This window comes from Melospiza melodia, chromosome 3 (genome assembly GCF_035770615.1).
Source record: "Melospiza melodia melodia isolate bMelMel2 chromosome 3, bMelMel2.pri, whole genome shotgun sequence".
Taxonomy (NCBI): domain Eukaryota; kingdom Metazoa; phylum Chordata; class Aves; order Passeriformes; family Passerellidae; genus Melospiza; species Melospiza melodia.
Window position 1 is genome coordinate 23,531,982 of NC_086196.1, and position 23,650 is coordinate 23,555,631.

Consider the following 23,650-nt stretch of genomic DNA (forward strand, 5'->3'; position numbering starts at 1 on the left):
GCTTATCATAGGCTTGGGGTTTTAATAAGCATCCAGACTTGTTCCTTGGGGGGAACAGATGTGTTTTTCAGTGGTCGGCCAAATAGTCTCTCTTTGCTTTGACAATCATTATGTATTTCATGGAACTGTATTGTGTTTCGTTGCTGGGCTTTTATTTTTTTCTGAATTCCACTGCTGTATCTTTATGTGTAATATTTTTATGTTTAACTCAGAAGGGCACGAGTAACAAGACAGTGAATGTGCAGCAAGATTAGTGCACCTATAAAATGCACTCCATTATAATCACAAATGCATTCAAGATCGTTATATGGTTTTCTTTCTTTAGCTACTACTACTTTTCATGTGGAAAGCAATGTGTGCTGAGCCAGAAGACATGTTCTTAAGAAGCTGTGCTTTGTTTTGGACTAAGCTTTGTTTTTCCATGTGGCCACTGGCAGGTAAAGTGGGGAAGGTGATTCAGGGATAAAAAAAGGAAGAAGAGGCTTTGGCAGGCAGGCTGGGGAGCTGGATGCCACAGTAGGCATAGCAGTAGCAGCCCAAGCTCTCAGGGAAGAAATTGGGATGGTGCATAAATGCAAGAGGATGCTTTGAGCCCTCCAGATCTCACAGGGAAGGACAGAGCATTCAGTTTTAATCTGCTGATTTTCTTTCAAGAAGCTCTCTGCCTCATCAACCCAAAGTGCTCAAAACGTACGTAGCTGCCAAACAGCAGAACAGATGCGCGTCTGCAAGCTTGGAAGCAGGATCATGAATCCAAAACTTGTCATTTAACACTCCTGACCTGTGCTTTTCCTATCCTCTCACTTCCCTGGCTGTGGGGAGGAAAGGTCAAGACTTGATGCTTCTGTGCAAATGGGAAACGTCAAGAGCTGTGCAGAAGCAAGCACTTTCTCTTCCTTTCTTAAAAAGGAGCAAAGACAACTGGGCAGCAGCAGTTCGCGCACGGTGTCCCCTGGCACAGGGTGTCCCGAGAGGAGGTGGACAGCTGTCCCGGAGGACAGCGGATGCCCCGAGGGCCCCGGAGCCGGGCGCCTCCGTGCGGGGCTGGCAGCCCTTCCCGGGGCAGGAGGGTGGGCACTGGAGCTCGGCAGGGGCCGAGGGCGCTGGGCAGGGCCGGGAGCGGCTCTCCCCGCGCGTGTGGCTGCGAGGGTGCGCGTGTGCGCCGGAGGGTGCGCGTTTTGGGGCGGCTTCTCCTTATCTCCTTGTTGTTTGCAAACGGCCGGGGCGGGAGTTTCAGACTTTTCCCCCTGGCCCAGCTGGGGCGGGACACCGCTGGGCGCAGCTGCCCTGCCTCGCGGGGAGCGGGCAGGGCCCGGGAGCGGGGCCAGGGGCTTGTTTACCGCTCTGCCGTACCTGTGTGCAGGCTCGGGGCGCTCGCCCGCCTCCCGCCCCTTCTCGGCGGCCGTTAACCGCTGACTTCCAGCCTCGCCCTCCGCTCCCCCGCTCCCCCTCCCCGGGCGGCCGCCGCACCGTGCGCTCGCCGCCACCGCCACGGCGCGGTCCCGCCCCGCTCCACCCCCTCCACCGGAGAGCCAGAGCGGCGGGCGAGGTGGGGGGGGCCCGGAGAGGAGCGTGGCTTCGCCTGCCTTTCCCCGGCCCCCCTCCCTCCCTCCTCCCCTCCCGCGGCCAATCGGCGCAGAGGGAAGCGCTCTTGTCGCTGACGCCCCCGAGGGAGCCCCCCTTTTAAAATAAAGCGGCGGCGGCGGCGCGGCGGGAAGAGGGGTGTGTGTGCCGGCCTCGCTCGGTCCCGCACGCCGGCGGGCGGACAGATAAACAGACAGAGCGAGCGCCGCAGGATGCCCGCAGCCCCCGCGGCCAGGGGCTGAAGCGAGCGGGGGACGAGAGGTCGCGAGGAGAAGGAAAAGGAAGGCGGGAGCGGCGCGCCTGGAGGGTCTCACGCCCGCTCCGCGGATGGCGCCGGTGAGCGAGCAGCTGGAGCCGCAGGGCGCGGGGGCAGACCCCGCCGCCGCGACCCCCCTGCCCGGCCCGCCGGCGGGCGAGGAGCCGCGGCGGGAGAACGGCGGCGAGTGGCGCCCCGGGAGCGGCGAGAGCGGGGCCCAGCCCCCGGCGGAGGAGGGCCCCGGCAGCCCGGGCTGCCCCGGGAGCGCTGCGGCGCCGGAGCCCCCCGAGGGCGGCTGGGGCTGGGTGGTGATGCTGGCCGCCATGTGGTGCAACGGCGCCGTCTTCGGCATTCAGAACTCGTGCGGGGTCCTCTTCGTCTCCATGCTCCGGCTCTTCGGCAGCAGCGACGACAAGCAGCTGGTCTTCAAAACAGGTGAGGGGCGGCCGGGAAAGGGCTCGGGGCGGCTTCCAGCCCGCTCCGCCTCGGGCCTTCCCCGCCTGCAGCCCGGGCGCAGGACGTGTCCCGGGGTCCCGGCCGGGGGCTCTCGCTGCCGGCAGTGTCCGAGCCCCGGGGGCCGCAGGAGCGAGACCCCTCCGGAGGGCCGGGCCGGGCCGGAGCCTGCTGGGGCACTCGGGAATACCCCGAGGGGAAAGGCCGCTGTCCCGGCCGGGGTGCGCCCTCACAGCCCTGACCCTGGCAGCACCTCCGGGGTGTCGGGGGAGAAGCTGCGGGAGAGGAGCAGGTGCTCCCGCTTCTTCCACCGCTGCATCTTTAGGCATCTGCTGTTGTGCGTTATGGGTTACAATGCACACTTCTGGTCGCAGAAACCCTTATTGCCCTGCCCCCGTTAGCCTAAGGTTAGCCTAAATCAAGATCAATTAAGAGTGGGGTATAGTGACACTTAAAATGTGTCGAGAATGGGCTTGACAGTTTCCAAACCCAGCATTTTGAAGTGCAGATTTGCTGCTGCAACCAGTGTCATGCAACTCACCAGTGACGTTAATGATATTTACTAAACTTTAAAGACATTACCAGCCCTCTCACACGTTACTGATCTAAAGCACTTTAGGCACTAAATGTCAATTAGTTAAGAGGTGAGCGTGCATTCTGTTTTATTTTATGTAAGTTTTCTGTGGAAAGTGTCTTGTGCTCTGACTTTGTAAGTTGAGGAAATGCAGTTTTTGGCCCCTGGCATAACAACAATTGAAATTAAGGGGCAGAATGAAAATTATATTTTATTATAGTAAATAATAAAGTTGACTTTCATAAACGATAGCTTCGTGTTAAATTATTAAAATGAAATACTGAAAAATAAACACTGTCTTTTATGGTTTTGTTAATTTCTTTAAAAAATGTCTAGCCTTGCAGACTTGTAAGCCATCCAGAAAAGTTTTCCAGTATAGAGTGAGTGTTATAGACCTTTTGAAATTTATGTCTTCCTTAATACTTGCATAGGTGGGCCTAAAGTTGAGATGTTAAGAAGTTAATTTTCCTCTTGCAGCTTAATAACTATTTTTGTCTGAGGTAGAAAATCAGGGCAGGTGTTTAGACTAAAGTAGGAAAGCTGAAAAGCTGTGGTGATGCATTAGGTGATGTCCTCTCCAGCATTTAAACAGCTTGCAGTGATGTACAAGGTGTATTCCCCAGTGTTCTTGAGCTAGGAAGATGGGAAGCTACGTTTGCACGTCAGGCTGGGCAGTGCCTGTTTCTCAGAAGGGAAATGCACATCCAGAAGTAGGTGCCTAGGCTCCTTAGCCTGCACAGGAGAGGAATGAGATTCAGAGAATGTGCTGTGAACATTTGCATGCTGCCCTGGGAGCTCCTGGCCAGTCAGAATTGCATGAGCAAATGGGTGGCTGATACTCTGCCTGCTCATTGTAGGGAAGTGTAAAAATTGCTTTTTCCGAGTATCTGTTTGGTAGTAACAATTTCTTAAAAACTGTCTTGTACTGAAAAAATAAAAAAGGTCTTTAGGTGCTAGTGCAGTAGTCAAAATAACCAACAAGAGAAAATTTCAGCCTATCTCCTGCCTTCCAGAAGGGTAATTGCATCACTGATGTCTAAGTGAGGCGAGATTGTGGGTGTGCTTCACTCCTGTTTTTGAAGATTTGCCCAATTGCAGAAAACAGAGGGGGATGGGGGGTGGGGGTTGGAACCTGGCTTTAGAGCCAACGTTTGCATCCTGCGTAGAAGAGCAGGAAGAGTTCTGAGTCCTGGATATAGCCAGCACCTCCTGTATTGCTTTTTAAGTGATGTGAGGAGGAAAAATAGTTACAGCTGCACTTTGCTTTGTCAGATGTACTGGTTTGAGTAATGCAGAAGGCACTAATTCTGCTTTTTTTTTTTTTTTTTTTTTTTTTTTTTTTTTTTTTTTTAAATCCAAATGGGTTCAAACTGGGGGAAATGCTGCAAGATAGCTGCCTTCCCTAGATGACTTGTGTGCATGTGAAGGAGGACTGCAAATACATGGAGTCTCCTGTGAAAAAAAGCACAGCAGATAAAAAACATTCCTTTCCTTTCCCTTCCTGAAAGTACCTTGATGAGTTGGGGTACTGGAAGGGAAAAGTCACTTATGGTTTTAGTGTTAGAGAAAAGTCTAGCCTGATCATTCCCATGGTATTGATTCAAATACTTAATCTGCTGACTCTCTTGTGTTTGGACTGATTGCAACTCAAACCTGGCAGTGGTAACTGAGTTAGTCAAGTTTAATGAATTGGAAAACTGGAATTTGTAATGCAAGTTTTCTTGCTGTGGGGCTTTGCTTTGGAAAGCAAAGTTTAATAGTCTAATCCTTCTGGAAAAAAATATTCCTCTAATATCTGAAATGCTGCTTTTTTGAGAGGCACGAGTATTCCAGGTAATTTCTTTAAGGACCACAGGTGTCTGTGGAATTTTGCAGTTGATCCACAGCACAGAAGAATTCAGGTCTGTTAGTTGTTTGGGTTTTTTTGGTTTGTTTTTAGTTTGGTTTTTTTTTTTTACTACAGGATTGCTTAGCTGTTGCCAAGAGCACGTGTGTTGCCAGAGGTTTTTGTGTGCCTGCTCTTTTGAGACCAGTCAGTAGTCATCTCTTGCCTGGTGTTTTTCCTGAAAAGAGGAATTAAGTAGGTTATGATAAAAGCTGCTTTTGGTATCTCTTAATAACATAGTGTAATATCTTAAAAGTCAAAATGCAAGGCAAAATGGGAGGGCGTTACATATCATAGGCTATGCTAATTTTGTTAGTGTTAGTAGATGGGTGGGTGTTTTTCAGTGTGAAAGGCAAAAAGGGAGGAGGCAGAATGGAGGAAGATGTAGTCAAGAAGTGACTCTGCCTTGCAGATGGGGAGTGGAAGAAACCAAAAGTATGAGCAGGGCAGTTTACAGCATGCAGCATCAGCACTGGATAAATAAATTAAAGAAGTATTATTAACATTGTTACTGGATTTAGGAGTATTAATGGAAAAAACTTGTGGGTCATAGAGGGTTCAAAAATTCCTTCAAGGGACACCTTTTTATGAAAAAAATTTGAATGTAACTAGTACACAGTATTTTGGTATTTATATTAGCAAAAATCAAATTTCTTTGCTTATGTAGTGCACTATATAAGCAATTCCATTGTTTCCTTGCGTAGCCATTTTTTGTTCAAAAAGTACTTGATTCACAACTCCAGAAGAGGAAAGGCCCCTGGTGTAAGTAAGTATAAAACTTCTAGAAAGGTGTGCCTGAAGTCTCAGGAAACTACTCTGTTCATTGTTTATAGTTCATTGTGTTTGAGAAACGAGTTGGGTGGAAAAAAACAATGGCAATGAAGTGCAGGAGGCTCGTGGTCCTTGGAAATAGGGCAGACCTAGCTGGCCTCTAGTGTTTAAATGCAATTGTAGTCTGGTCACCCTTGAAGGGAAAAGATTTGGTCCAGACCAGTCCAGGGTCTGACAGGAAGAGCACTTGGTTCCTTTCCCTATTGGAGTTGTCACATGGGGATGAGGGGCACTGAGCCAGTCCTGTTGTTATCTCAGATATTTGTGTGAGCCCCATCTACTCCTGTGTTTTGCTCTCTTGTCAGTTGCCTCTGTTGTGTAGGTTTTTATGTGCATATGTACCCATACTTGTTTTCAAAAGGCAAATAAATGCTATGATTCTAATGGTAACAGAGATAAAAATTGTAGGCTTTATTAAAAAAAAGATAAAATTACCAGTTCCACTACTTTAATTGCTTCTATGTTTTGCAATGTTTGTAGTTGTTCTATGATTTGAAGTGCTGGTTCTGTAATTCCACTGGATTTTTCTCTCATGTGCAAGTATTGAATATACCTGTGAGTACAGGTATCACCTGCACAGGGAACATGTACTGCTGTTAAGAGTTCTGCATCTATGTGTTTGCTTTGTTAGCCCGTGTTCCTGGAAAACACCCCCTCACCTTGCCTGGTTATCTGTGTGCTTGTATGCCTCTGGGCTTGGCTCTCTTAGGTGCAGCCTTTGGTGACATATCTGCATATCAGCATGATTGATTGGCTGCCTCAGCACTGTTGGCACCATCACAGCTCTTGGCCCTGGGTTGCTGAGAGTTTGATAGGGCAGGGAGGAGAATTCTGATTTTACTTTCACATTCAGGCTGTAATTCAGATACTGAGGAGATAATGTTGAATGACTACAAAGATCTACAAGAGATAATTTCACAGGAGAGTTTGAAGTTTTCCTTTACTCTTTTCTACAATCTTTTGATATCTTCCTGAGTTTCCCTCCAGAGATAAAGACCATCAGCAATTTTGATATAATTCAAGTCCTGTTGTGTCCTTCAGAACCACACTTATGTTTCTAAATCTATGGGCTGCTGTATCCAGTAAACTGGGAACCTTGGCAGGCTGGACCTGTGTCACGTGGCTTATGAGAAAGCAACTGACTTTTCTTTTTAAGAAGTAGTAAGTCAAAATTGGAACACAGAAGTTATCAGAGTACACAAGTATAGTTTGTGTGAGGTACAAGGAAGTGTATAACTGCATAACAGCTTGGCCAACAAGGGTTACATTGGAGTGGAGGATGTAGTTCCCCAAAAAGCTGGACTTCAGTATTGAACAGAAAAATGGCTACACAAGGAAACAATGGAATTGCTTATATAGTGCACATGATTATCAGTGCTGCTGTAGTCTACTTTCCTTCTCATGTTTGCTTGGCTGCTGAAACAAGAGCAGTGAAGCAACAGTGAGTTCTAACCTGAAAACTAACCTGATATATAAATAGTGTTTCATTTTATTCAGCTGCAGTCATTTTTGTATTCCTTTGACTGGCATTGGGATTATAAATACCTATGTAAATGAAGATTCTGGAGTAGTTGATATGATGATTGGGTCAAACTGGAAAGTTGAAGGCAATTTCTGTAGTATGCTGTCTTTGTTAAGACCAGAATGACTAATACCACTACTGTTTTAGCATGCACACATGCAATGTCTTTGTACCTTTGGAGCATTCCTCTTGTAGTCTTGTCAACTATTCTGCAGAGTGATTACTTAGGTTGTATTCTTGTGAGTTTTTTTTTTCCTTATATAAAATTTCACATTGGTTAGGTTCTTCCTGTTCCAACTGCAGGTTAACTTGCAACAAACAACTTTGCTAGGGAGAATAATCTTCCTAATATGCCTGAAAGCTAGTTTCCAGTTAATTTTTGTGGTTTTCTTTGGGGGCAGTACTTGAATTTCATAGTGATGAAACATCCCTCTAGAATTCTGAAGATGATTGGGAATTGTCACTGCTCTGCATTAAATCCATGTGCCTCAAGTTATGAACTCTGGTGTGCTGCCTGTCAGACAAAACTATATCCTCTAAAATCTCCTTCATGCAAATCCACTGAAATACTAAGTTTTACTGTGCTCTACTCATGACAGTTTTGTTGCATTTGAAATACATTTCATACTCCCAATGTTATTTCTTTGTCAATATCTCTGTTGCTCTAACTCTCTGTAATGTAGAGAAGAAAGGTACTGTGTCATTTTACAAAATGAGGCCTTGCTGTTTTCTGGCATGAGTGATGTACTCTAATGACATTGTGCTGTCTATTTTGCATTATTTACATAACATAATGTTTTTCTTGCTGCTTATTATTAGTACCTGCAGTCAGTGAAGCTTAGTTCACTTTGAAGTTTTCCAATGTGCATTACTCCTTGCTCTTCAACTTTGTTTTGTTTAATTGGTCCCTGTAGTCTGTTCAATGCCATCTTACTCATCTGTTTTTTGGCTGCCATTCTTTGAGGTTTCTCAGATCCCTTCCTCATTTTTGAGTTGCCTTAAATAAGTGCTGTTTAAAGGGGAAGTTAGCAAAGTCTGTAACCTTTTTCTTAGATTTAGCAAGTTGTACCCATGCTTAGTGTTTGCCTATCCATAAACATGTTTTCCTCTTTCAACGCAGTCTGCTTGCCTCTGGACACTTTCCATTTCCTGATAATGTTCAGTTTCTTTTATCATGATTTCTTTAGCCTCCTGAAAGGAGTGTTATTGAAGGCCATCTTGAAGTCTAAATATTATTGAGTTACTAGTCTTGAATGAAGCACTGTTCTTAAACTATGACAGCATAATATGTATATATGTCTATTTACTCTTAGCCATTCTGAGTTAATTAGAGAGAATAACAAACTCTAGCCTCCACTTGGAGCAATGTCTACTGGAGCAGGCATTTAATGACCTTGCCCAGTTGGATTGTGATCCAAGGATGGAGACTCCACAGCCTCCAAAGTGCCAGTGTTTGGCTACTGTGAACAAAGAAGATTTTTCTTACCTTTAAATGGAATTTTCTCTATTTCAATTTGTGTCCATTGTCTCTTGCTTCTCGTCAGAACACCCTGAGAAGTTTGGCTCATTCTCTTCACATCCTCTCATGGGGTATTTGTGCATGCTGAGATTGCCCCCTGCAGCCCTTCCTGCTTGAACCTAACCAGCCCCATATCTCTGCATCCCCTTGCTGGTTTCACAGTAGTAATCAGACTGCCTGCTCCTGCCTCCTTCCAGGCTTTTGACACTTGAAGGTCTCAGAGAAGATGAAGTCAGTCCATTGTCACCTCCAGTGTCGTGCTTTGTGCTGACCCCCTCCCACCTTTCCCTCACCTGGTAACATAAATACTGGTAAATAAAATACTGGCGCAGTAAATACTGCACCAGCACACACCTCCTCAAGTGTCAGAGTGCCTGCTGCCTGCCACACTCTTTTAATAGAATTCTCCACACCAAAGATCATGCTTTGAAATGAGAAAAATGTTCAGAAAATTCTAACTTTTATTGCTGTGTATTGCTAAGGAAAACAAGGGTTTTCAATAAGCATCTATAATGCTCATCTATAATGCTCAGCAAATAATTACCCAATTTGAAGTTGCTTCTGCTCTGTGAACTTCAGGGAAGGAGATGCGGTGATTACTTGCATCCAGGCTAATGTAGCACTGATAATATAACTGTCTGGTTTTAAAATAGTCTTTGTGTGAAGGAATTATATAGGTTCTTTCTTATGTCCTCCACACACTTTTTTTTATTCTTTAATTTTGTGAACAAACCATGCAGCCTTAGACCACTGCGGTTCAACCTTCAGCAAATATGTTCAGAAAGTACAAGATCACAAGGGAATGTTTTCTCAGAATTATCCTATCTGTTTGCATTTCAGAAATATAATTTATTACAATAGCAGCAGCTCTGTTTTGGATATTGCCTTTAATTTTTGTGGGAACTGGATAGGAATGGCTGGTTCTAATAGCTAAATTAATAGCAGCCCTTTAGTAAGGATGGGACCAATTTAAAAATGATCAGTGCTAGTTTGTTCCCACACACAGGAAGGGATTACTGGGATTTTGATTGCAGTCTCTGTTATCAGCAGCATGTCTATAATCCCATGGAACATGGTGTCACTTACACGGTAGGGACTTGTACTTAGACTGGAAGTTGTAAAGTAATTTCCTTGCTGCCTTTTTTCTGAGTAAGCACAAATAGTGCAATCTTTGGCTGTTTATCTTCTGGAGTGTGTTTTATTCAGCAGAGCTGTACTTTATGTATATCTTCCAAGTGCCAAATATGTTTTTTTCTTCTTTTGCATTTTTAAGAACATGGATTGGAGGAATAATAAGTAATTCAAAACATGTTAATTATTAATTTAATTTTCTTAGTCTCTAGCTGTTTTCCTCTGGGAAATGATTTGTAAAATATGCAGTGAAGATTGTCTTCTGACTCCTAAACTGTGTTTTAGCAATTTTTTTCAAGATGCTTCAATAAAAACATTGCAAGTAGAAAATGCATTGTGTAAATAAAATAAGTCTTCCTACTTCATTGTAAAGAAATATATTGATATTGGTACCACGTAATTTTAGCTGTATTTTATCAGTGCTGGGACTGAGCAAGGATAAAACACTATGATATAATGTTCTAAATAAACTGTGACCTTCAAGCTTTTGCAGTCTAAAATGAATTAACAATCCTTTCTTTTGGAGCAAAACACAGCTTTCTTAGTGTCAAGTTCATATGAAACCATATGGAACAGTGTTCTTGTGTACCAGGTAGGAAAGTTTGTTTTGAAGAAAGAAAAACCAAAAAACCCCACTTTATTTAACTACAACATCAAAAGAGATTGTTCTAATTAGTGATGTCCTAGTTTTAGCACTTCCTATATTGCATTGAAAGCTTAAGAGTCGAAGAATTCAAGAGGAAAAGCGCAGGTTAGTATTCATTGCCAAGTGATCCCGAGTGAGTTGAGGTGTTGGAGGTGGGCTGTATCTTTGGGGACCTTTGTCTGTGTTGTCTCTGGTGTCAGCACTCTAAACCTGCCTGTTGTCCTTGGGCTGCTTTCTGTGCCTTTGCCTTGAGTGGTTTCTGTACCCAGGTGTGTAGCAGCCGTGTGTCTCTTAGGGAGCTGCTCAGTCTGCTCTAGATTAGAGTCTGGGTGGCAGCAAAGCCACCTGCAGTGAGCAGTTGGGCAGCAAGGGCATGGGTGTAAAACAAACGGGTTAGCATGGTCCAAGGAGGCTGTAGCTCTTTTCCAAAGAGTTGGAAGCACTAAGTGTGCTTGGGGTAGGCAGCCAGGGCTGTCTAGGACAGTAACTTGATCCTGCGTTGTAACTGAAGGTGCTGGGGTTGGAACAATCTCAATGGGTTCCACTGGTCACACTGAGCCTGTTTGTTGTCAGTGTGCTCCAGTTTGGTGCATACTGTAGTAGTTTCAAAGTGGTTGGAAATGGCTGATGAGATCTGCTTCTATACAGGGCTGCTTGTTTTTATGAGAGGAAGGAAGGTGTGGTAGCAGTGCCTTACCTAAAGATGCTGTTAACCTCAAAGCATATGAGATTGAAATTGAGACTTGACCTGTGGTGCATATTTTGGACATGACAATGGTATGTGTCATGGTTCAGAGTAACAGCCTTATCAGAAAGTTGATTTAGTATGGCTAGATAATATTTTTTTGAATCTTGAGTGTACTATTTATATGATGACTTTTTGGATTCTCCTTCAATTTATCTGTAAAAATACTGCCTGTGGCCCTTGAATTCCTTGGATTAAATTGTCGTGTGTGTGACAAAACTGAAGGTAATGTACTTTAGAGAAAGCCTTTATGATTTTGGCACACAAAAGGGAATTTGAAGTTGCCCTTTGTTCTTTTATAACTTCAAGTAATTTCTTACCTTTGAAATATTTATTTAGCTTAGGCTCTTCAAAACCCAGCATTGCATTCCAGACTTGAAAGAAATTAGAACTCTCAATTTATAATTTCTGCCACAGCTGGGTACTGGCAGTGATCTAGAAAATTAAATCAACACTAGGACATTTTCTGGAAGCTTAAATGTGCAAGCCTGGGATGTGTTTTCTAATCCTATCAGAGTAACCCCATTTGTTACAAATTGAAGCATGAAGCATTATCAGCTTTTTACACCTCTGTACATATAAAAGTATTTTGTTCATAGTGAAGCAGTTCAATGAACATTTAGTTTCATGCAGTGAAATCACTGACCCTTGGAGGTGTGTGGGGGGACTGGGACAGAATTAGGTAAATTAGTGGAAAGGCTGGAGTAGAACTGCACAAAATTGGTCAGTCTTTGTATGCAGTCAGAAGTTTAGTCAGCGTGGCCCCACTTCAGTGTCTTTTTTTTTGTTTGTTTTTTTGCTTTTTCTGATATTAGGCAAAGAAAATAATAAGTAGCATGCAATTTATGCAACCTCATGCTGCAGTATTGATCTTTTGTATATGTGGTTTAAGGCATTTAACTTAATGTATGTTATGCTCAGTCTCTGCATTGAGGTCTGTGCCACCAACTGTATACTGTATTAATTACTTTTCTGTCTGAAATGTCAATATTTCAACAGTTGTTCAAAATATTTTAAAATATTTTGTAGATAATTTAGCTGTATTTACTAAGGATAATTGTATTGGGAAAATAAAGGTCAAGAAAGGTGGATATTCTACAAACTACTCTGCTGCTTGTTCTTTGGGGTACTGTCTCTGAGCAATTGAGATTTCTTTTCTATTGATGTGGTATCCCACTTACCAGTATTCCAGGTGCATATTTTCCTGATCAGAGTAGGTAAGAGAGGTGCTATACTATAAACAGGGAACTTAAAACCCAGCTGAAAAGTTTTCTCATGTCTTCAAAACTGCCTCCATCTGGACCTATGTGGTTGTTCCAGAGTTTCAGATAAAAAACGTTGTGGCTTCTTAATGGGACAGCATTCCTTTAGATTTTGAGTTAAGAATCATAATGGAAAGGACAGAAACTTAGAACTTGTAGCAAATTTTTGTATTGAAATTATGTTGTCTTCTGAAGGTGATAAATCTTAGCATTTCTCACAGCTTGCTGTTTATAGGCAGTGTGAATTCTCTGGAAACTAAGTGCCAGTTCTTTTGGGTAGAGTCTCAGCCTGAGAGATTGCTGGTCAGTGTTTATTGTACAAAAGACAGGGATAATATGAACAGCATTCTTAAAGTGACAAGACACTATTTTTATCAAGACATTGCTTTAACAAAAGACAGGTAGGGCTTTGCTTCTTCTTCATCTTTGCAGAGATCTGTAGAGCACTGCATGAACTGTTCTGGAATTCCTCATCAACACACTTACCTGGTTTTTTGAAAGAGAAGATTTTCTGTGACTAAGATACCACAGTTGGTTCCAGTGGCTTAAAACCTGGCTACTGTTTTTCTTTTGTGTGTTAAACTAAAATATGAAGTAGGGGAGGCTCAGTGGACTCTAAAAGATAATTAGGAGTGGTCATACTTAAAAATGGGTAAGAGTAAGGTGGACAAGGTGACCCCAACAGTGACCATGTGCCTGAGAGCATTGTCCAAACTCTTCTTGAGCTGTGTCAGGCTGGGTGCTGTGACCACTTCCATGGGGAGCCTGTGCCAGTGCCCAGCCATCCTCTGGGTGAAGAAGCTTTTCCCAATATCCAACCTAACCCTCCCTAGCACAGCTTCAGGCCATTCCCTCAGGTCACCAGAGTGAAGAGATTAGTGTCTCCTTGTCCTCTTCCCCTCACCAGAAAGTTGTAGTCTGCCATGAGGTCTCCCCTCAGTCTCCACCAGGATGAACAAAGTGACCTCAGTCCCTTCTCATATGGGGCTTCTCCTCTGGACTCTCCACTATCTTTGTGGCCCTCCTTTGGATGCTCTCTAACACTTTATACCCTTCTTAGGTTATTGCAAAGATGCACACAGGACTCCACGTGAGGCTGCCCCAGTGCAGAGCAGAGTGCGGCAATCCCCTCCCTTGCCTGGCTGGCTATGCTGCGCCTGACGCACCCCAGGATATGATTTGCCTTTCAGTTTATTTGCTTTTTATGAATTTTAAATTGCATGACAGAAAAATCACAGGGGCCATGAACTAACTTTTTCTCTCAGGGTCTCCATGCCATTATTGTCAGAACTACCTCCTGTCTTGTGTGCAAAACTTATAGCTTGGGAGTGGTGAATTTATTTTAAGGTAATCTTGCCACCAAGTGTGAAATTATAGAATGAGTTAAGTCCTTTTTTCTTGAATAAGTGGCTGAAGTGGCCAACCTTTTAGCGAAGTGTTGGGTGTAGCTTTGTGTGAAACAAACATCAGTTGAGTTGTGGGATTATCAGTTACTGATTGGAGAAGTAAATGAATGTTTAGTGGGAGGCTAAGAAGTAGTTACAGAATGGCTAAGCAGTGTTTGCACAAAGATACGTGGAGTTCAGGACTAGAGTAAATGCAGAGGAAGGAAAAAGGAGCATCCACTCGTTGTTAGGGCTAGTGAAGAGGAGATCAAAGGTATCTGCTTGTTTTAAAAGTGGGACATCTTGTTAAGCCACTCTCCATTGGGAATGCTGCATCCACACTGATTTGCTTGTTCATGTAAGTGCTTGTCTTCTAAACTGACTTGTACTGCTTCTGATTACAGCTGTGTTTGGTTGATATTCTTGTTTGTGTGGCAGTTACTTTTTGTCATTAGCTACCTCTCCATTTTTTATAAAGTAATTTCATAATTGTAAAGCACTTTCCTGTGTGTAATTGGTTTAGCTTAGAGGGTCATAACTTCTGTGAAATTCTGTAAGTAATGAATTTCAGTGTAGTGTAAGACAAGGGTACCACAAATATTTCTGATAGAAGACCATGGGCTTTTAGACCTGGTCTGTTCATATGCTTGCCTCCAATTTAAGGAGAGTTTCAAGTGTTATATGTATATTTTTTGCCCTCAGTAGTTATATCTGGCCTGTTTTAAAATAATGGGTAAACTATATATAGTTGTTCCTCTCCCTTACCTTTTTTCCTGTTTTTATCTGGGTCACTATGGGAGTGCTGAAGCAAATGTGATGGTTGGAGGGTTTTTAATATTCTAAAAGGCATGATATATATTGAGGTGAGACACAGTCTTTCTAAATGGCATAGGTGCCAGTCATTCAGTGATGCTTGGCATCACACTGTACCAGTAATGTGTGTTTTGCTGTCATTAGTAGTTTTTTGGGGTGTTTTTGTTTTTTTTTGGGGGGGGGGGGGTTTGTTTGCTTGTTTGTTTTTAAATTTAGCTTTGCTCTGCTTGTCTGTGTTTGTTGCACTGGATCACTGGGTGACATTTTCAGGCAGTGATGCAAGAGTGGTGTTACACCTGGAGAAAACTGGCAAGGTGTGGAATTCATCTGACAGATTATACTAGCTGGAGGTCTGTGGAGTACATTTAGTGGTTTGTGGAGAGTTACTCAGCTGGGCAGATGCCAGCTTTTAACTTTCAGGTGGGCTGAAATTCTACAGTTAACCCAAGCTGTGCTGCCTAGATCTCCAGTGCCTCTAGTGGGAGCTTTGACTCCTCACTCACACAGGCATCGTCACTCGGGCTTTCACGTGCAACTGGAATCCAGCTCCAGGTGTCCTGTAGAACGCCAAAAAATGCTGTCTTACCTTATGAGTACATGGTACATCTTTGTGGACTTTGCTCTAACAGTATCTGCAATGGCACATGCACCAGTCTATGCTACTTAAAGTTCACATTTACAAACCTGGTTAGTTGGATATTTAGGGAACTATTGCTAAAGTTATCTTTCTTTTGAAGGTTTATCAGAGCCTGATAGGATCAATACAGAAAGCAATGCCCCATGGAACTCTTTGATGCTCTGATCTTGTATGCAGTCAGTAATTTAGCTCTATTTGCTGGTGGGTCTTCCATGTTATGCTATATGATCTTTACTTCATGGCATATGGAAAACAGGCTGATGCTGACTTCGTAGCTAACACTTTTGAATGATTCTCGAAAGGTAAGTTCATTTTGTATTTGGAATGCTTAAATTCATTTCTATAACTCCCAACAGTTAGACTGTAATTATAGGTGCTGGATCCATTTCAGCTGTTTCCATATGTGAGGTAGTTGTAGGCAGCTTTTCCAGGTATGTTTGAGTGGTTTCTTGATGAGCAAAGTTAGGCTACAAAGAAGAGTAAAAAAATCAGTGTGAAAACATGCAGAAAGTTGAAGTAGTTTACCAACCAGTACTGGGCAGACTTGTAAATCTTGTTCTTGGAGGCGAGATAGAGCTGCTTGGTGTGTCCTCCTCACCCTCCCACTGCCCTTTAACCTTTTTGTTTCCAGTTTTGGTCTTGGCATGGTTATAGAGCTGCTGGCAGACACAGATGCCAGCCAGTCATGTCCTGTCTCTGGGAGAGGGAATTTGTGCTGAGTCTCACATTTGGTAGAAGTTGGAAACTGCAAATCGCTTCCTCTCTGAAGCAGTGCATTGCTTCTCTGAAATTTGTCATGGCAGGACCTAATTCTTTGCCAAAGTATCTGAGAGATGCCAGTTGGTACCTGCCATTCAATTTTTTTTTAAGTGTTAGCAGGGCTAATAAGCTATTTGAGGCTTCTCAAATGCGTTAATTGCATCTCAGGAGGATAACTAAATATTTGTAAATTAAATTTGGCATGTTTTTTAGGAGGAAGCTGTCTAATAGATAAATAACATAACTAGGTTTTAGGTGGATATATCCAAGTACAAGTGGAATCCTTCTGGTAATGTTTTTTTCTTATTCTAAGGAAACCACTTAAGAAGACCTTGCAGTAGTTAAGACTTGGAGGTATTTAGCTGCAACAAGAAATTTGTAGTTACTTTTTTGTTGGTATTAGAGATTAAATAAAACAATAGAAAAATTCAATCTGAAAGCCTAGACATTGTTTGCTGACCTCTTGATGTAAAAAAACCTGATTATAATCCCATTGGTACTCACTTTTATATATGCTCAGTATATATTATATATGAAAATGTTTCTATTTTGTTTTTATCATTTAACTTGAACATTCTGCCTTTTTTATGTTGGGGGGCTGTGTGTGCTTGTTTTGGTTTTTTGACTGGTTTGTTTTTGTTTTGTTCTGTAATTCTCTTAGTTTCCCTGGAAATAGACCAGTTTCCCTTGAAATAGACCAGTTGCTATGAAAATATTTTGGAATAGCATGCTGCCTGGTTTTGACTTAAACAGGTGTAGGCAACCAGTGGCACTGCTGGGTATCTGCATGGAAATGAAGAGCCTCTTCCTTCTTTTCCTAACAGTTATTGTCTGTATATGGGCAGTATCTGGAAAGATCAGTGCTGCTCTGTTACAAAATGGCTTGAAGAATAATTTTGGTTTTTTCCTTCCTGAAATGGTTCAGATTTCTCCTTAAGAATGTTATCTAGACAATTAATCTCAAGATTTTGCTGTGCTGTTGATCTTCAGCAGCAAATTGTCAGGTCTTCTGAGTTCCTGTGTGTATCAGCTCTTGATACTTTACTGATGAGAATTGCCAAGATGAATTCTACCGTTTCTGTTTGCAGCTGTCTGCTTCTCTGAGCTCTCAAACCAGATGAGAAATGCAGGAAAATGGAAATATTCTTCTGTTATTTTGATAGTTTTACTACTCTTATTACGTTTACTTTTAGATTCCTTACATTAAATGAGGTAAGATATTCTCCACTTTCGACTGGAAAGCGGGAAATGTAGAAGTAACACTTAATCCAATTAATGTATTTTCCTGCTCTGATTCATTGTGATGACTCTGAGCATCTGGTGGTAACTGAGCATGAGCTGCTTAAAGTCACAGAAACCCAATTCCTATTATTTCTGCTCATTGAAGAGAATAAATTAATTACCAGACACTAATCTTGGGATAATTGCTTGCTGAGCAGGAGATCTTAGCTCTTAAAGAAATTAGTTTTGTAAGTTTATGGATCTGTCAGAACTAGTGAACTATTAAAAAAAGGTTAACCACAAATGAGCAGCAGCTGAGTTTTCAGTCTCTTATTCTTGACTATTGTGGCTGAACTTTGCAATATAGAAATATATGTAGTGGAAATAAATATTATTTATTCCCCTTTGTTGTAGTTTAGTCCCAGCCAAAACTGGGACACCCTTATGAGTTTTACTATTATCAACTGAAGTTTAAGCTGGAGACTGAAATTTGTCAATGTTTCTGGCAGTACAATGGTGGGAAGTATGTGCAGTAAGATACACTATGTACTGCTGGTTTGAATGACCAAACCATTTTGGGTTTGAAGTGATGTTATTTTGGGTTGGTCCTCTGATTTGGACATAGATGAAGGCATGTGCTTTTTAGCTCTAGACAATCTACCAGGTGACATTTACATCAGTTTTCCTTATTCTCCTTCTTTTGACATGACTTAGGCATGTTAGTATCCAAAATTTCTTTCTGAGTCCTTCGTAACTGTGTGGCCTCGTGATTTATGGTTTTAGGGTGTTGGTATTTGAAAGTCATGTTGCTTTTCACTGGTGGTCCAACTGCTTTGCTTTTGGAGAGCAGCATGAGGGAGGTGTTAGGAGTCATCATTCGTAATTCCTGCTCAGTGGCATTGACCTCACTGGAGTCTTCTTCTGTGTCTGGGAGCAAACATCCTCCCCCACACATATATCTGAAAACATTCGGAGCCCAAAAATACCTAGATAAGCAAGTAAGCCTCAAATATGTGTAAAAATTTTCTCTGTAGAATAAAATGCCTGCTAACTAATTTTCAAAACCTTTTATTTGCAGGATAGCTAAGGAGTACTTTAAGGGCTCCTGCATCTTTGTCTTGATGGGTATTTTTAATCTCTGTAGATTGCTGGTATGGGCAGTCAGTGCGTTGTTTTGAGGCTATAAAAATCTGTAATTCTCTTTCAAATTCCTATTCTATATCTGGTCTTTACAAATAACAGTATATAGCCATTCAGATTTTTTATGCTGTTTATTATAATGTTTAATACATTACACTTGATCAAAACCCCACAGGGATTCTGGCAAAGTGATAACAATATCCTGGGTTACTCTGATTGGAAGTAATTGTTTCATGCAATATGTTTCTGCCTGTCAGTGGGAACTGCACTTCTGTCCTATAGTCTCTATATTGCGGGATCTCTGTTTGGAACTTCCTCAGCTTAAAGAAGTAAGCTTTATTTATTCTCCTTCCATTTATTTTAACTAATGTCAAAATATCAGGATATAGCAGACTTGTCATATAAGGATGCTATTACTGATATTCTTTAGGGACAAACTGTGATCCCAGTAAGTTGTGTTTGACTTGTATTCAGAGTGGGATGGAGGCTTCAGAGCCCTCCTCCAGTCAATGTCCAGGTATCATCCACAGGTTGGTAACACTGGAAGTGTAAAAACTATGTACTGTCATAGGTACTTGCTGCAAATACACAATGTTTTATTTTGAACACACAAGAAAGAGACAGCATTTCCTTTTGCACTCAGGGACTTCTGTTTCTGAATGCAGACACATGCTTTTAGGAAAGTACAAAACCAGAATCAAACCCAGCCTACTCTTTGCAGGTTTATTTCTGCCACAGCATAGCCCCAGTACTTAAAAAAAATTTAATAAGAGCTGCACACAGTGGAAATAAATTTATTATGGGAAAACAGTCAATATTATATGTATTTATTGTTGCAGAATTGAATTTTGATAGTGAACATATTAGAGTAATTAGAATTAGATCTATCAAAAAGTCTTTGAATAGATTGGTACAAAAGGCAGAAGTGTGTTATTTCAAACTTATGGGACTTCACAAATGCAGTTGTGCAAACAAGAAAATGGCTTATTCTTGGCAATTTTTGGTGGTCAGGAGTATTGCACTATGTACAGCATATCAAATGCAGAATAAATTGAAAACAATGTTACTTTTTTCCCCACTGCTGCCTTTGAGTTTCCTGGACTACTGCTAGTAGAGGCTTCCTTGATTTGGTATTTCCCAACGCCTTTTTATTTCCAATTTAGAGTTAATTAGAATTGCTTTATACCTTTCTTGAGCACCTGAAGGTTGGTTTTAAACCCAGGTGGTTCAAATTCTGAATTTTATGAAGAAGTTAGCATATGCAAAAGAATCAGCACACATATTGTGCAGTCAGAAGCAATAAGGCTGGAGAGACCTCTAAGCCCAAACCACTAACCCAGCACTGTTAAGTCCATCATTAAAGTCTGTCCCCAAATGCCACATCCATGTGTTTTTTGAACACTTAGAGGGATGGTGATTCCACCATCCTCCTGGGCAGCATGTTCTCAATGCCTGACCACCCTTTTGGGGAAGAAATTTTTCCTAATATACACAATATCCTCTCCTGGTACAACCTGAGGCCATTTCTTCTTGTCCTGTGACTTCCTGCATGGGAGAAGGGACTAACCCCTGTCTCAGTACAACTTCCAGATCCTAACTTTTGAGTGCAAACCAGGAACACAGCATAATAAGAAGCAGTGGGGGCTTTTATTTTGCATACAATTTATTGCATACATCCCTGGCTGTGTGATTTACTGCTGAGATTTGTGTTGCTGTGACTAATGAGTAGTTGTGTTGTGTCAGTGTGTTCACTGGCATGACTGCACTTGAGAAAAGAAACTGACTTGGTGCTAAACCTGATTACAAAGATTTTTGAATAATTAAATTCAACTTTTGTCTTTTAAAGTAATGTCTTCAGTGATATGAGAACTCTCCCAAGGAGAATTGGGAGCTGCTGACTGAAATATGTAATAGAAGCTGTAATTTTCTGGCAGCAAATTTATTATTAAATTTGATGTTTTATTTACTGTTATAAACTTGAGCCACTTGGGAACAAACCTCTAGGGTGAACTGAGGAATGTTTAATTTATCAAAAAATGTGGTTGCTTGTTATTTCTGTGGTATCTTCTTCCTTGTGTTTGGTAGCTATGGAGAAAAGAAACTCATTGCATAAAAACGTTCTGAGACCTCCATGTGTAAGGCTGTGCTTTGCATGGATCCTCCTGTTAATTTGCAAGGAACATTTATGACCTTTCCTTTCAAGCTTACTGGCAGTGGATTTTAGAGGAAATAGCCCTGCTTATGAAAGCTCCTAGCTGTGGTGTCTGTATTAAGGATAGGCTGGGTAGGATCTCCTGTTCAGAGCAAGTTCAGTCAGATCAGATAACTTGGGGCCTTTGGCTGAGTTTGGATAGAGGTCCCATATTCCATCTTCTGCTTCTTGTGTTATAGCTGTGCACCTTCGAGCAGTGTAGTTACATTTCTCTGCCTTTTAGGTAACTGTAGATGTCAGTAAGATCTGCACTCCTTATGCCTCCCAAAACTTTTCATAAGGTTACCTTGGTGGCCTTCTCCTGCTCTCAGTCCAATATATCAGTGTCTGTCTCTTGCTCTGGGGTGTAGAGAACTCAGAGCAGTTCCAGATGGAGCCTCATGAAATGGAGACCCCATGTCCCTCAGCCTGCTGGTAATGCTCCTGCTAATGCAGCTTGGAGTGTAGTCAATTTTTATTGCTGAAGGGCACTGTGCTGGCTCAAATTCAGCTTGTGTCCATGAGGTCCCACGTGTCCCTTTCTGCAAACCTGCTGTCTAAGCAATTGACCTGCAGTCTGTACTGGCTCCTGTTCTTTCCTCCCAGGTGCAAGACTTTGCATCTGCCTCTGAATTCCTTCTGTCTGCTGTTGTCCCTTTTGTCAGCACGTTGAGGTCCCTGCTCATAGCAACCCTGACCTTCAGCATATCAGTCACTCCTTCCAATGTGATACAAGTTGGTACATGTGAAGTGTTTCTTTTAATATGTGTTACCTCTTATAAAACCAGCTGTATGTCTTTAATGCTTAGTAAGAGACCTTCACACTGGAAATTAATCTAAGACAGTGTTCCGTATCTAGTAATTGATGCTTATGAAGCTTAAAAAGTAATTTCTGCTGTTATACACCTTCTTCCCTTTGGTCAGTCTGTGATTTTTGGACTTGGAGAGGCTGAAGTCCAACTGACATCAATTGCAGGTGGACTTCAGAATGTTCAGTTGTAAAGGATGCACCATTAAAACTTACTTTCTTAACACAATCCATGCTTCCTTGTGTTCTAAATGTGCTTTCTGATCATTCTGGGAGTCCCATCCCATTTTTGTTTGATGAGAAATTAAAAAGTAAATTACTTTATTAGATCATCTATATATCATCTCTCTCTTAAAAAAACCCACAATAAAAAACACACTATAAAGCCAACTAAGCAAAAAAACACCTTTCAGCTGCAGTCACCTGAGTTTGTGTTTTAAGATGAGGAATTTTGTCTCTTCACCTCTTCTCAGTTTCCCAGATGATTAGTTAATATTGCCAAACAGCAAGGGACTCAAAATGGATTCCTTCTGGATGTTGCTGGTAACTGCTCTCTTATGCTGATTTGACCCCTCTTTGTTTCTTTAACCTACTTTGTTCGTACCTCCCGGGCTTTTCTCTTATCAAATGGAAACTTTGTTTTTCTAAGAATCTTTTGTGATGGATGAGCCCTTTGTTGAAAGCTGCTAGAAGTTCCATCTTAAACATACTTTGAATGGCATGTTACTTTAGCATATCCAGATAATTCTCGATAAGTGATTATATCTAAACACTGTTTTTCTTAAATCCTTTTGAATAAAAGAAGTTTAATCGCATGATTCATAATTGCTTGATAAGTGATAGGTATTTAAAGCTGCTTTTAGATGTGCAAAAGTTCATGATATTCAGCTGCTTTGAAGAGGTCTATGTATCAGAGGTGATGACCTCATTGTGGTGAAGAACTACTTGTTTTGTTTCAGTGCTTTCTAGAATAAAAATTAGATGAGGGAGAAGAGTAATCCTTTAGAAAGGAAATAAACTTTGTAAAAGAATAAAGCATCTCTCACTTCTTCTAAGTTTTATTCTAGTTTATTAGCAAAATGCAGAAAACATACTTGAAAATATAAATTCTCTAATCATGTACTGAAGAGCCTTTGTTCTTCTTGAGGAGTAGTTTTAAAAAGAATTTGTAGTTGTATCTTTGTCATGTGGAAATGCTAGGGTCTTTTCCTGTCAAACAAGAAAAAAGGGTTTTTTTCCTATTGCTAAATTTAAAAAAATTAATACTTTTATCTAGCTATATTGAAGCCATGAGAAGGGTGGTGGTTTTGAAGCTCCTACCAACTTGCACCTAGCAAGTATTTGGTTCTGATTGTCAGGAAACTTACTATTTATGTTCAGCAATACTGCTGTGTATGGCATCATCTGCATCATCTGTTTGCCTTGGCAAGGTTATGTGAAGATAGTTTCTGGCTGGGGGTGAGGGGCAAGGGGGAAGGATTGATAGAGGCTTTCATGCCTTGTTCCATCCAGGCTTTTGAAAAGCAGGAATGGCCCGGTTTGACAGTAGCCCTCTTGAATATGACCAGCTTCTGTGAATTTGTCCTCTGTCTTCTAAGAGCTGTCCCTAGTTGCATTTACAAATGGAAGAGAAACATGTAAAAATAACATTGTTGCTTTGGATCTTTTCATATTCTAGTTTCTGTAATTTCTCATATGAAGTCTGTAATATTCTTATGAGTGGTAAACTGGGTGTAAAACTACCAGAATCCTTTAGTAACTATGTTAGAAGTTTTTTGGTGTGTTTTTTCTTTTTTATTTTTTTTCTAATTGATTCACTTCAGAGCTCCTGAAAGTTAAAGCATTGCCTCAAGCTAAGCATGGTGTTGGCAGGAGTTGTGCAAACTTCTTTGTGTAGTTTTTGCCAAAGAACCTCCTTGTTCTTGACCTGAAATATCCCTCCTGTTTCCAGCTGTGAGCTTCGTGAACAAACAGTATGAATTTTGACAAGCTGATCATTATTCATGCAGAATAATTTATTAGATCAAATTTTTGTTCCTAATTAGTTTCCCTTTGTTTTTTTAACAAGCTTTACTTTGTTGTATTCACTGCCTTCTTATCAGCTCTTACTTTTTGCCCATGTCATTGGGTTGAGTAAGTAATTCTAAGAAATGACTGAAGGATGCAGGTGACGTGACATTGCATTGTCTAGTATAAATGTCAGATACCACATGTAACTTACTGGCTAAGAATGTATTAAAATGCAGCATAGTTTTATTGGTACATGGAATTTTCTGAATTGGTCTTTA

At 41.6% G+C, this 23,650-nt stretch overlaps 1 protein-coding gene across 1 annotated transcript in view; it reads left to right on the forward strand.

Annotated features, from left to right (window-relative positions):
- The first annotated feature begins 1,672 nt into the window (after positions 1 to 1,672).
- SLC16A10 (solute carrier family 16 member 10) overlaps positions 1,673 to 23,650 on the forward strand; it is a 66,130-nt gene continuing 44,152 nt past the window's right edge. Inside the window, exon 1 of the mRNA XM_063151013.1 lies at positions 1,673 to 2,275. Coding sequence (XP_063007083.1) covers positions 1,912 to 2,275 — 364 coding nt within the window. The 5' untranslated portion in view covers positions 1,673 to 1,911. The remainder of the gene's footprint in view (positions 2,276 to 23,650) is intronic.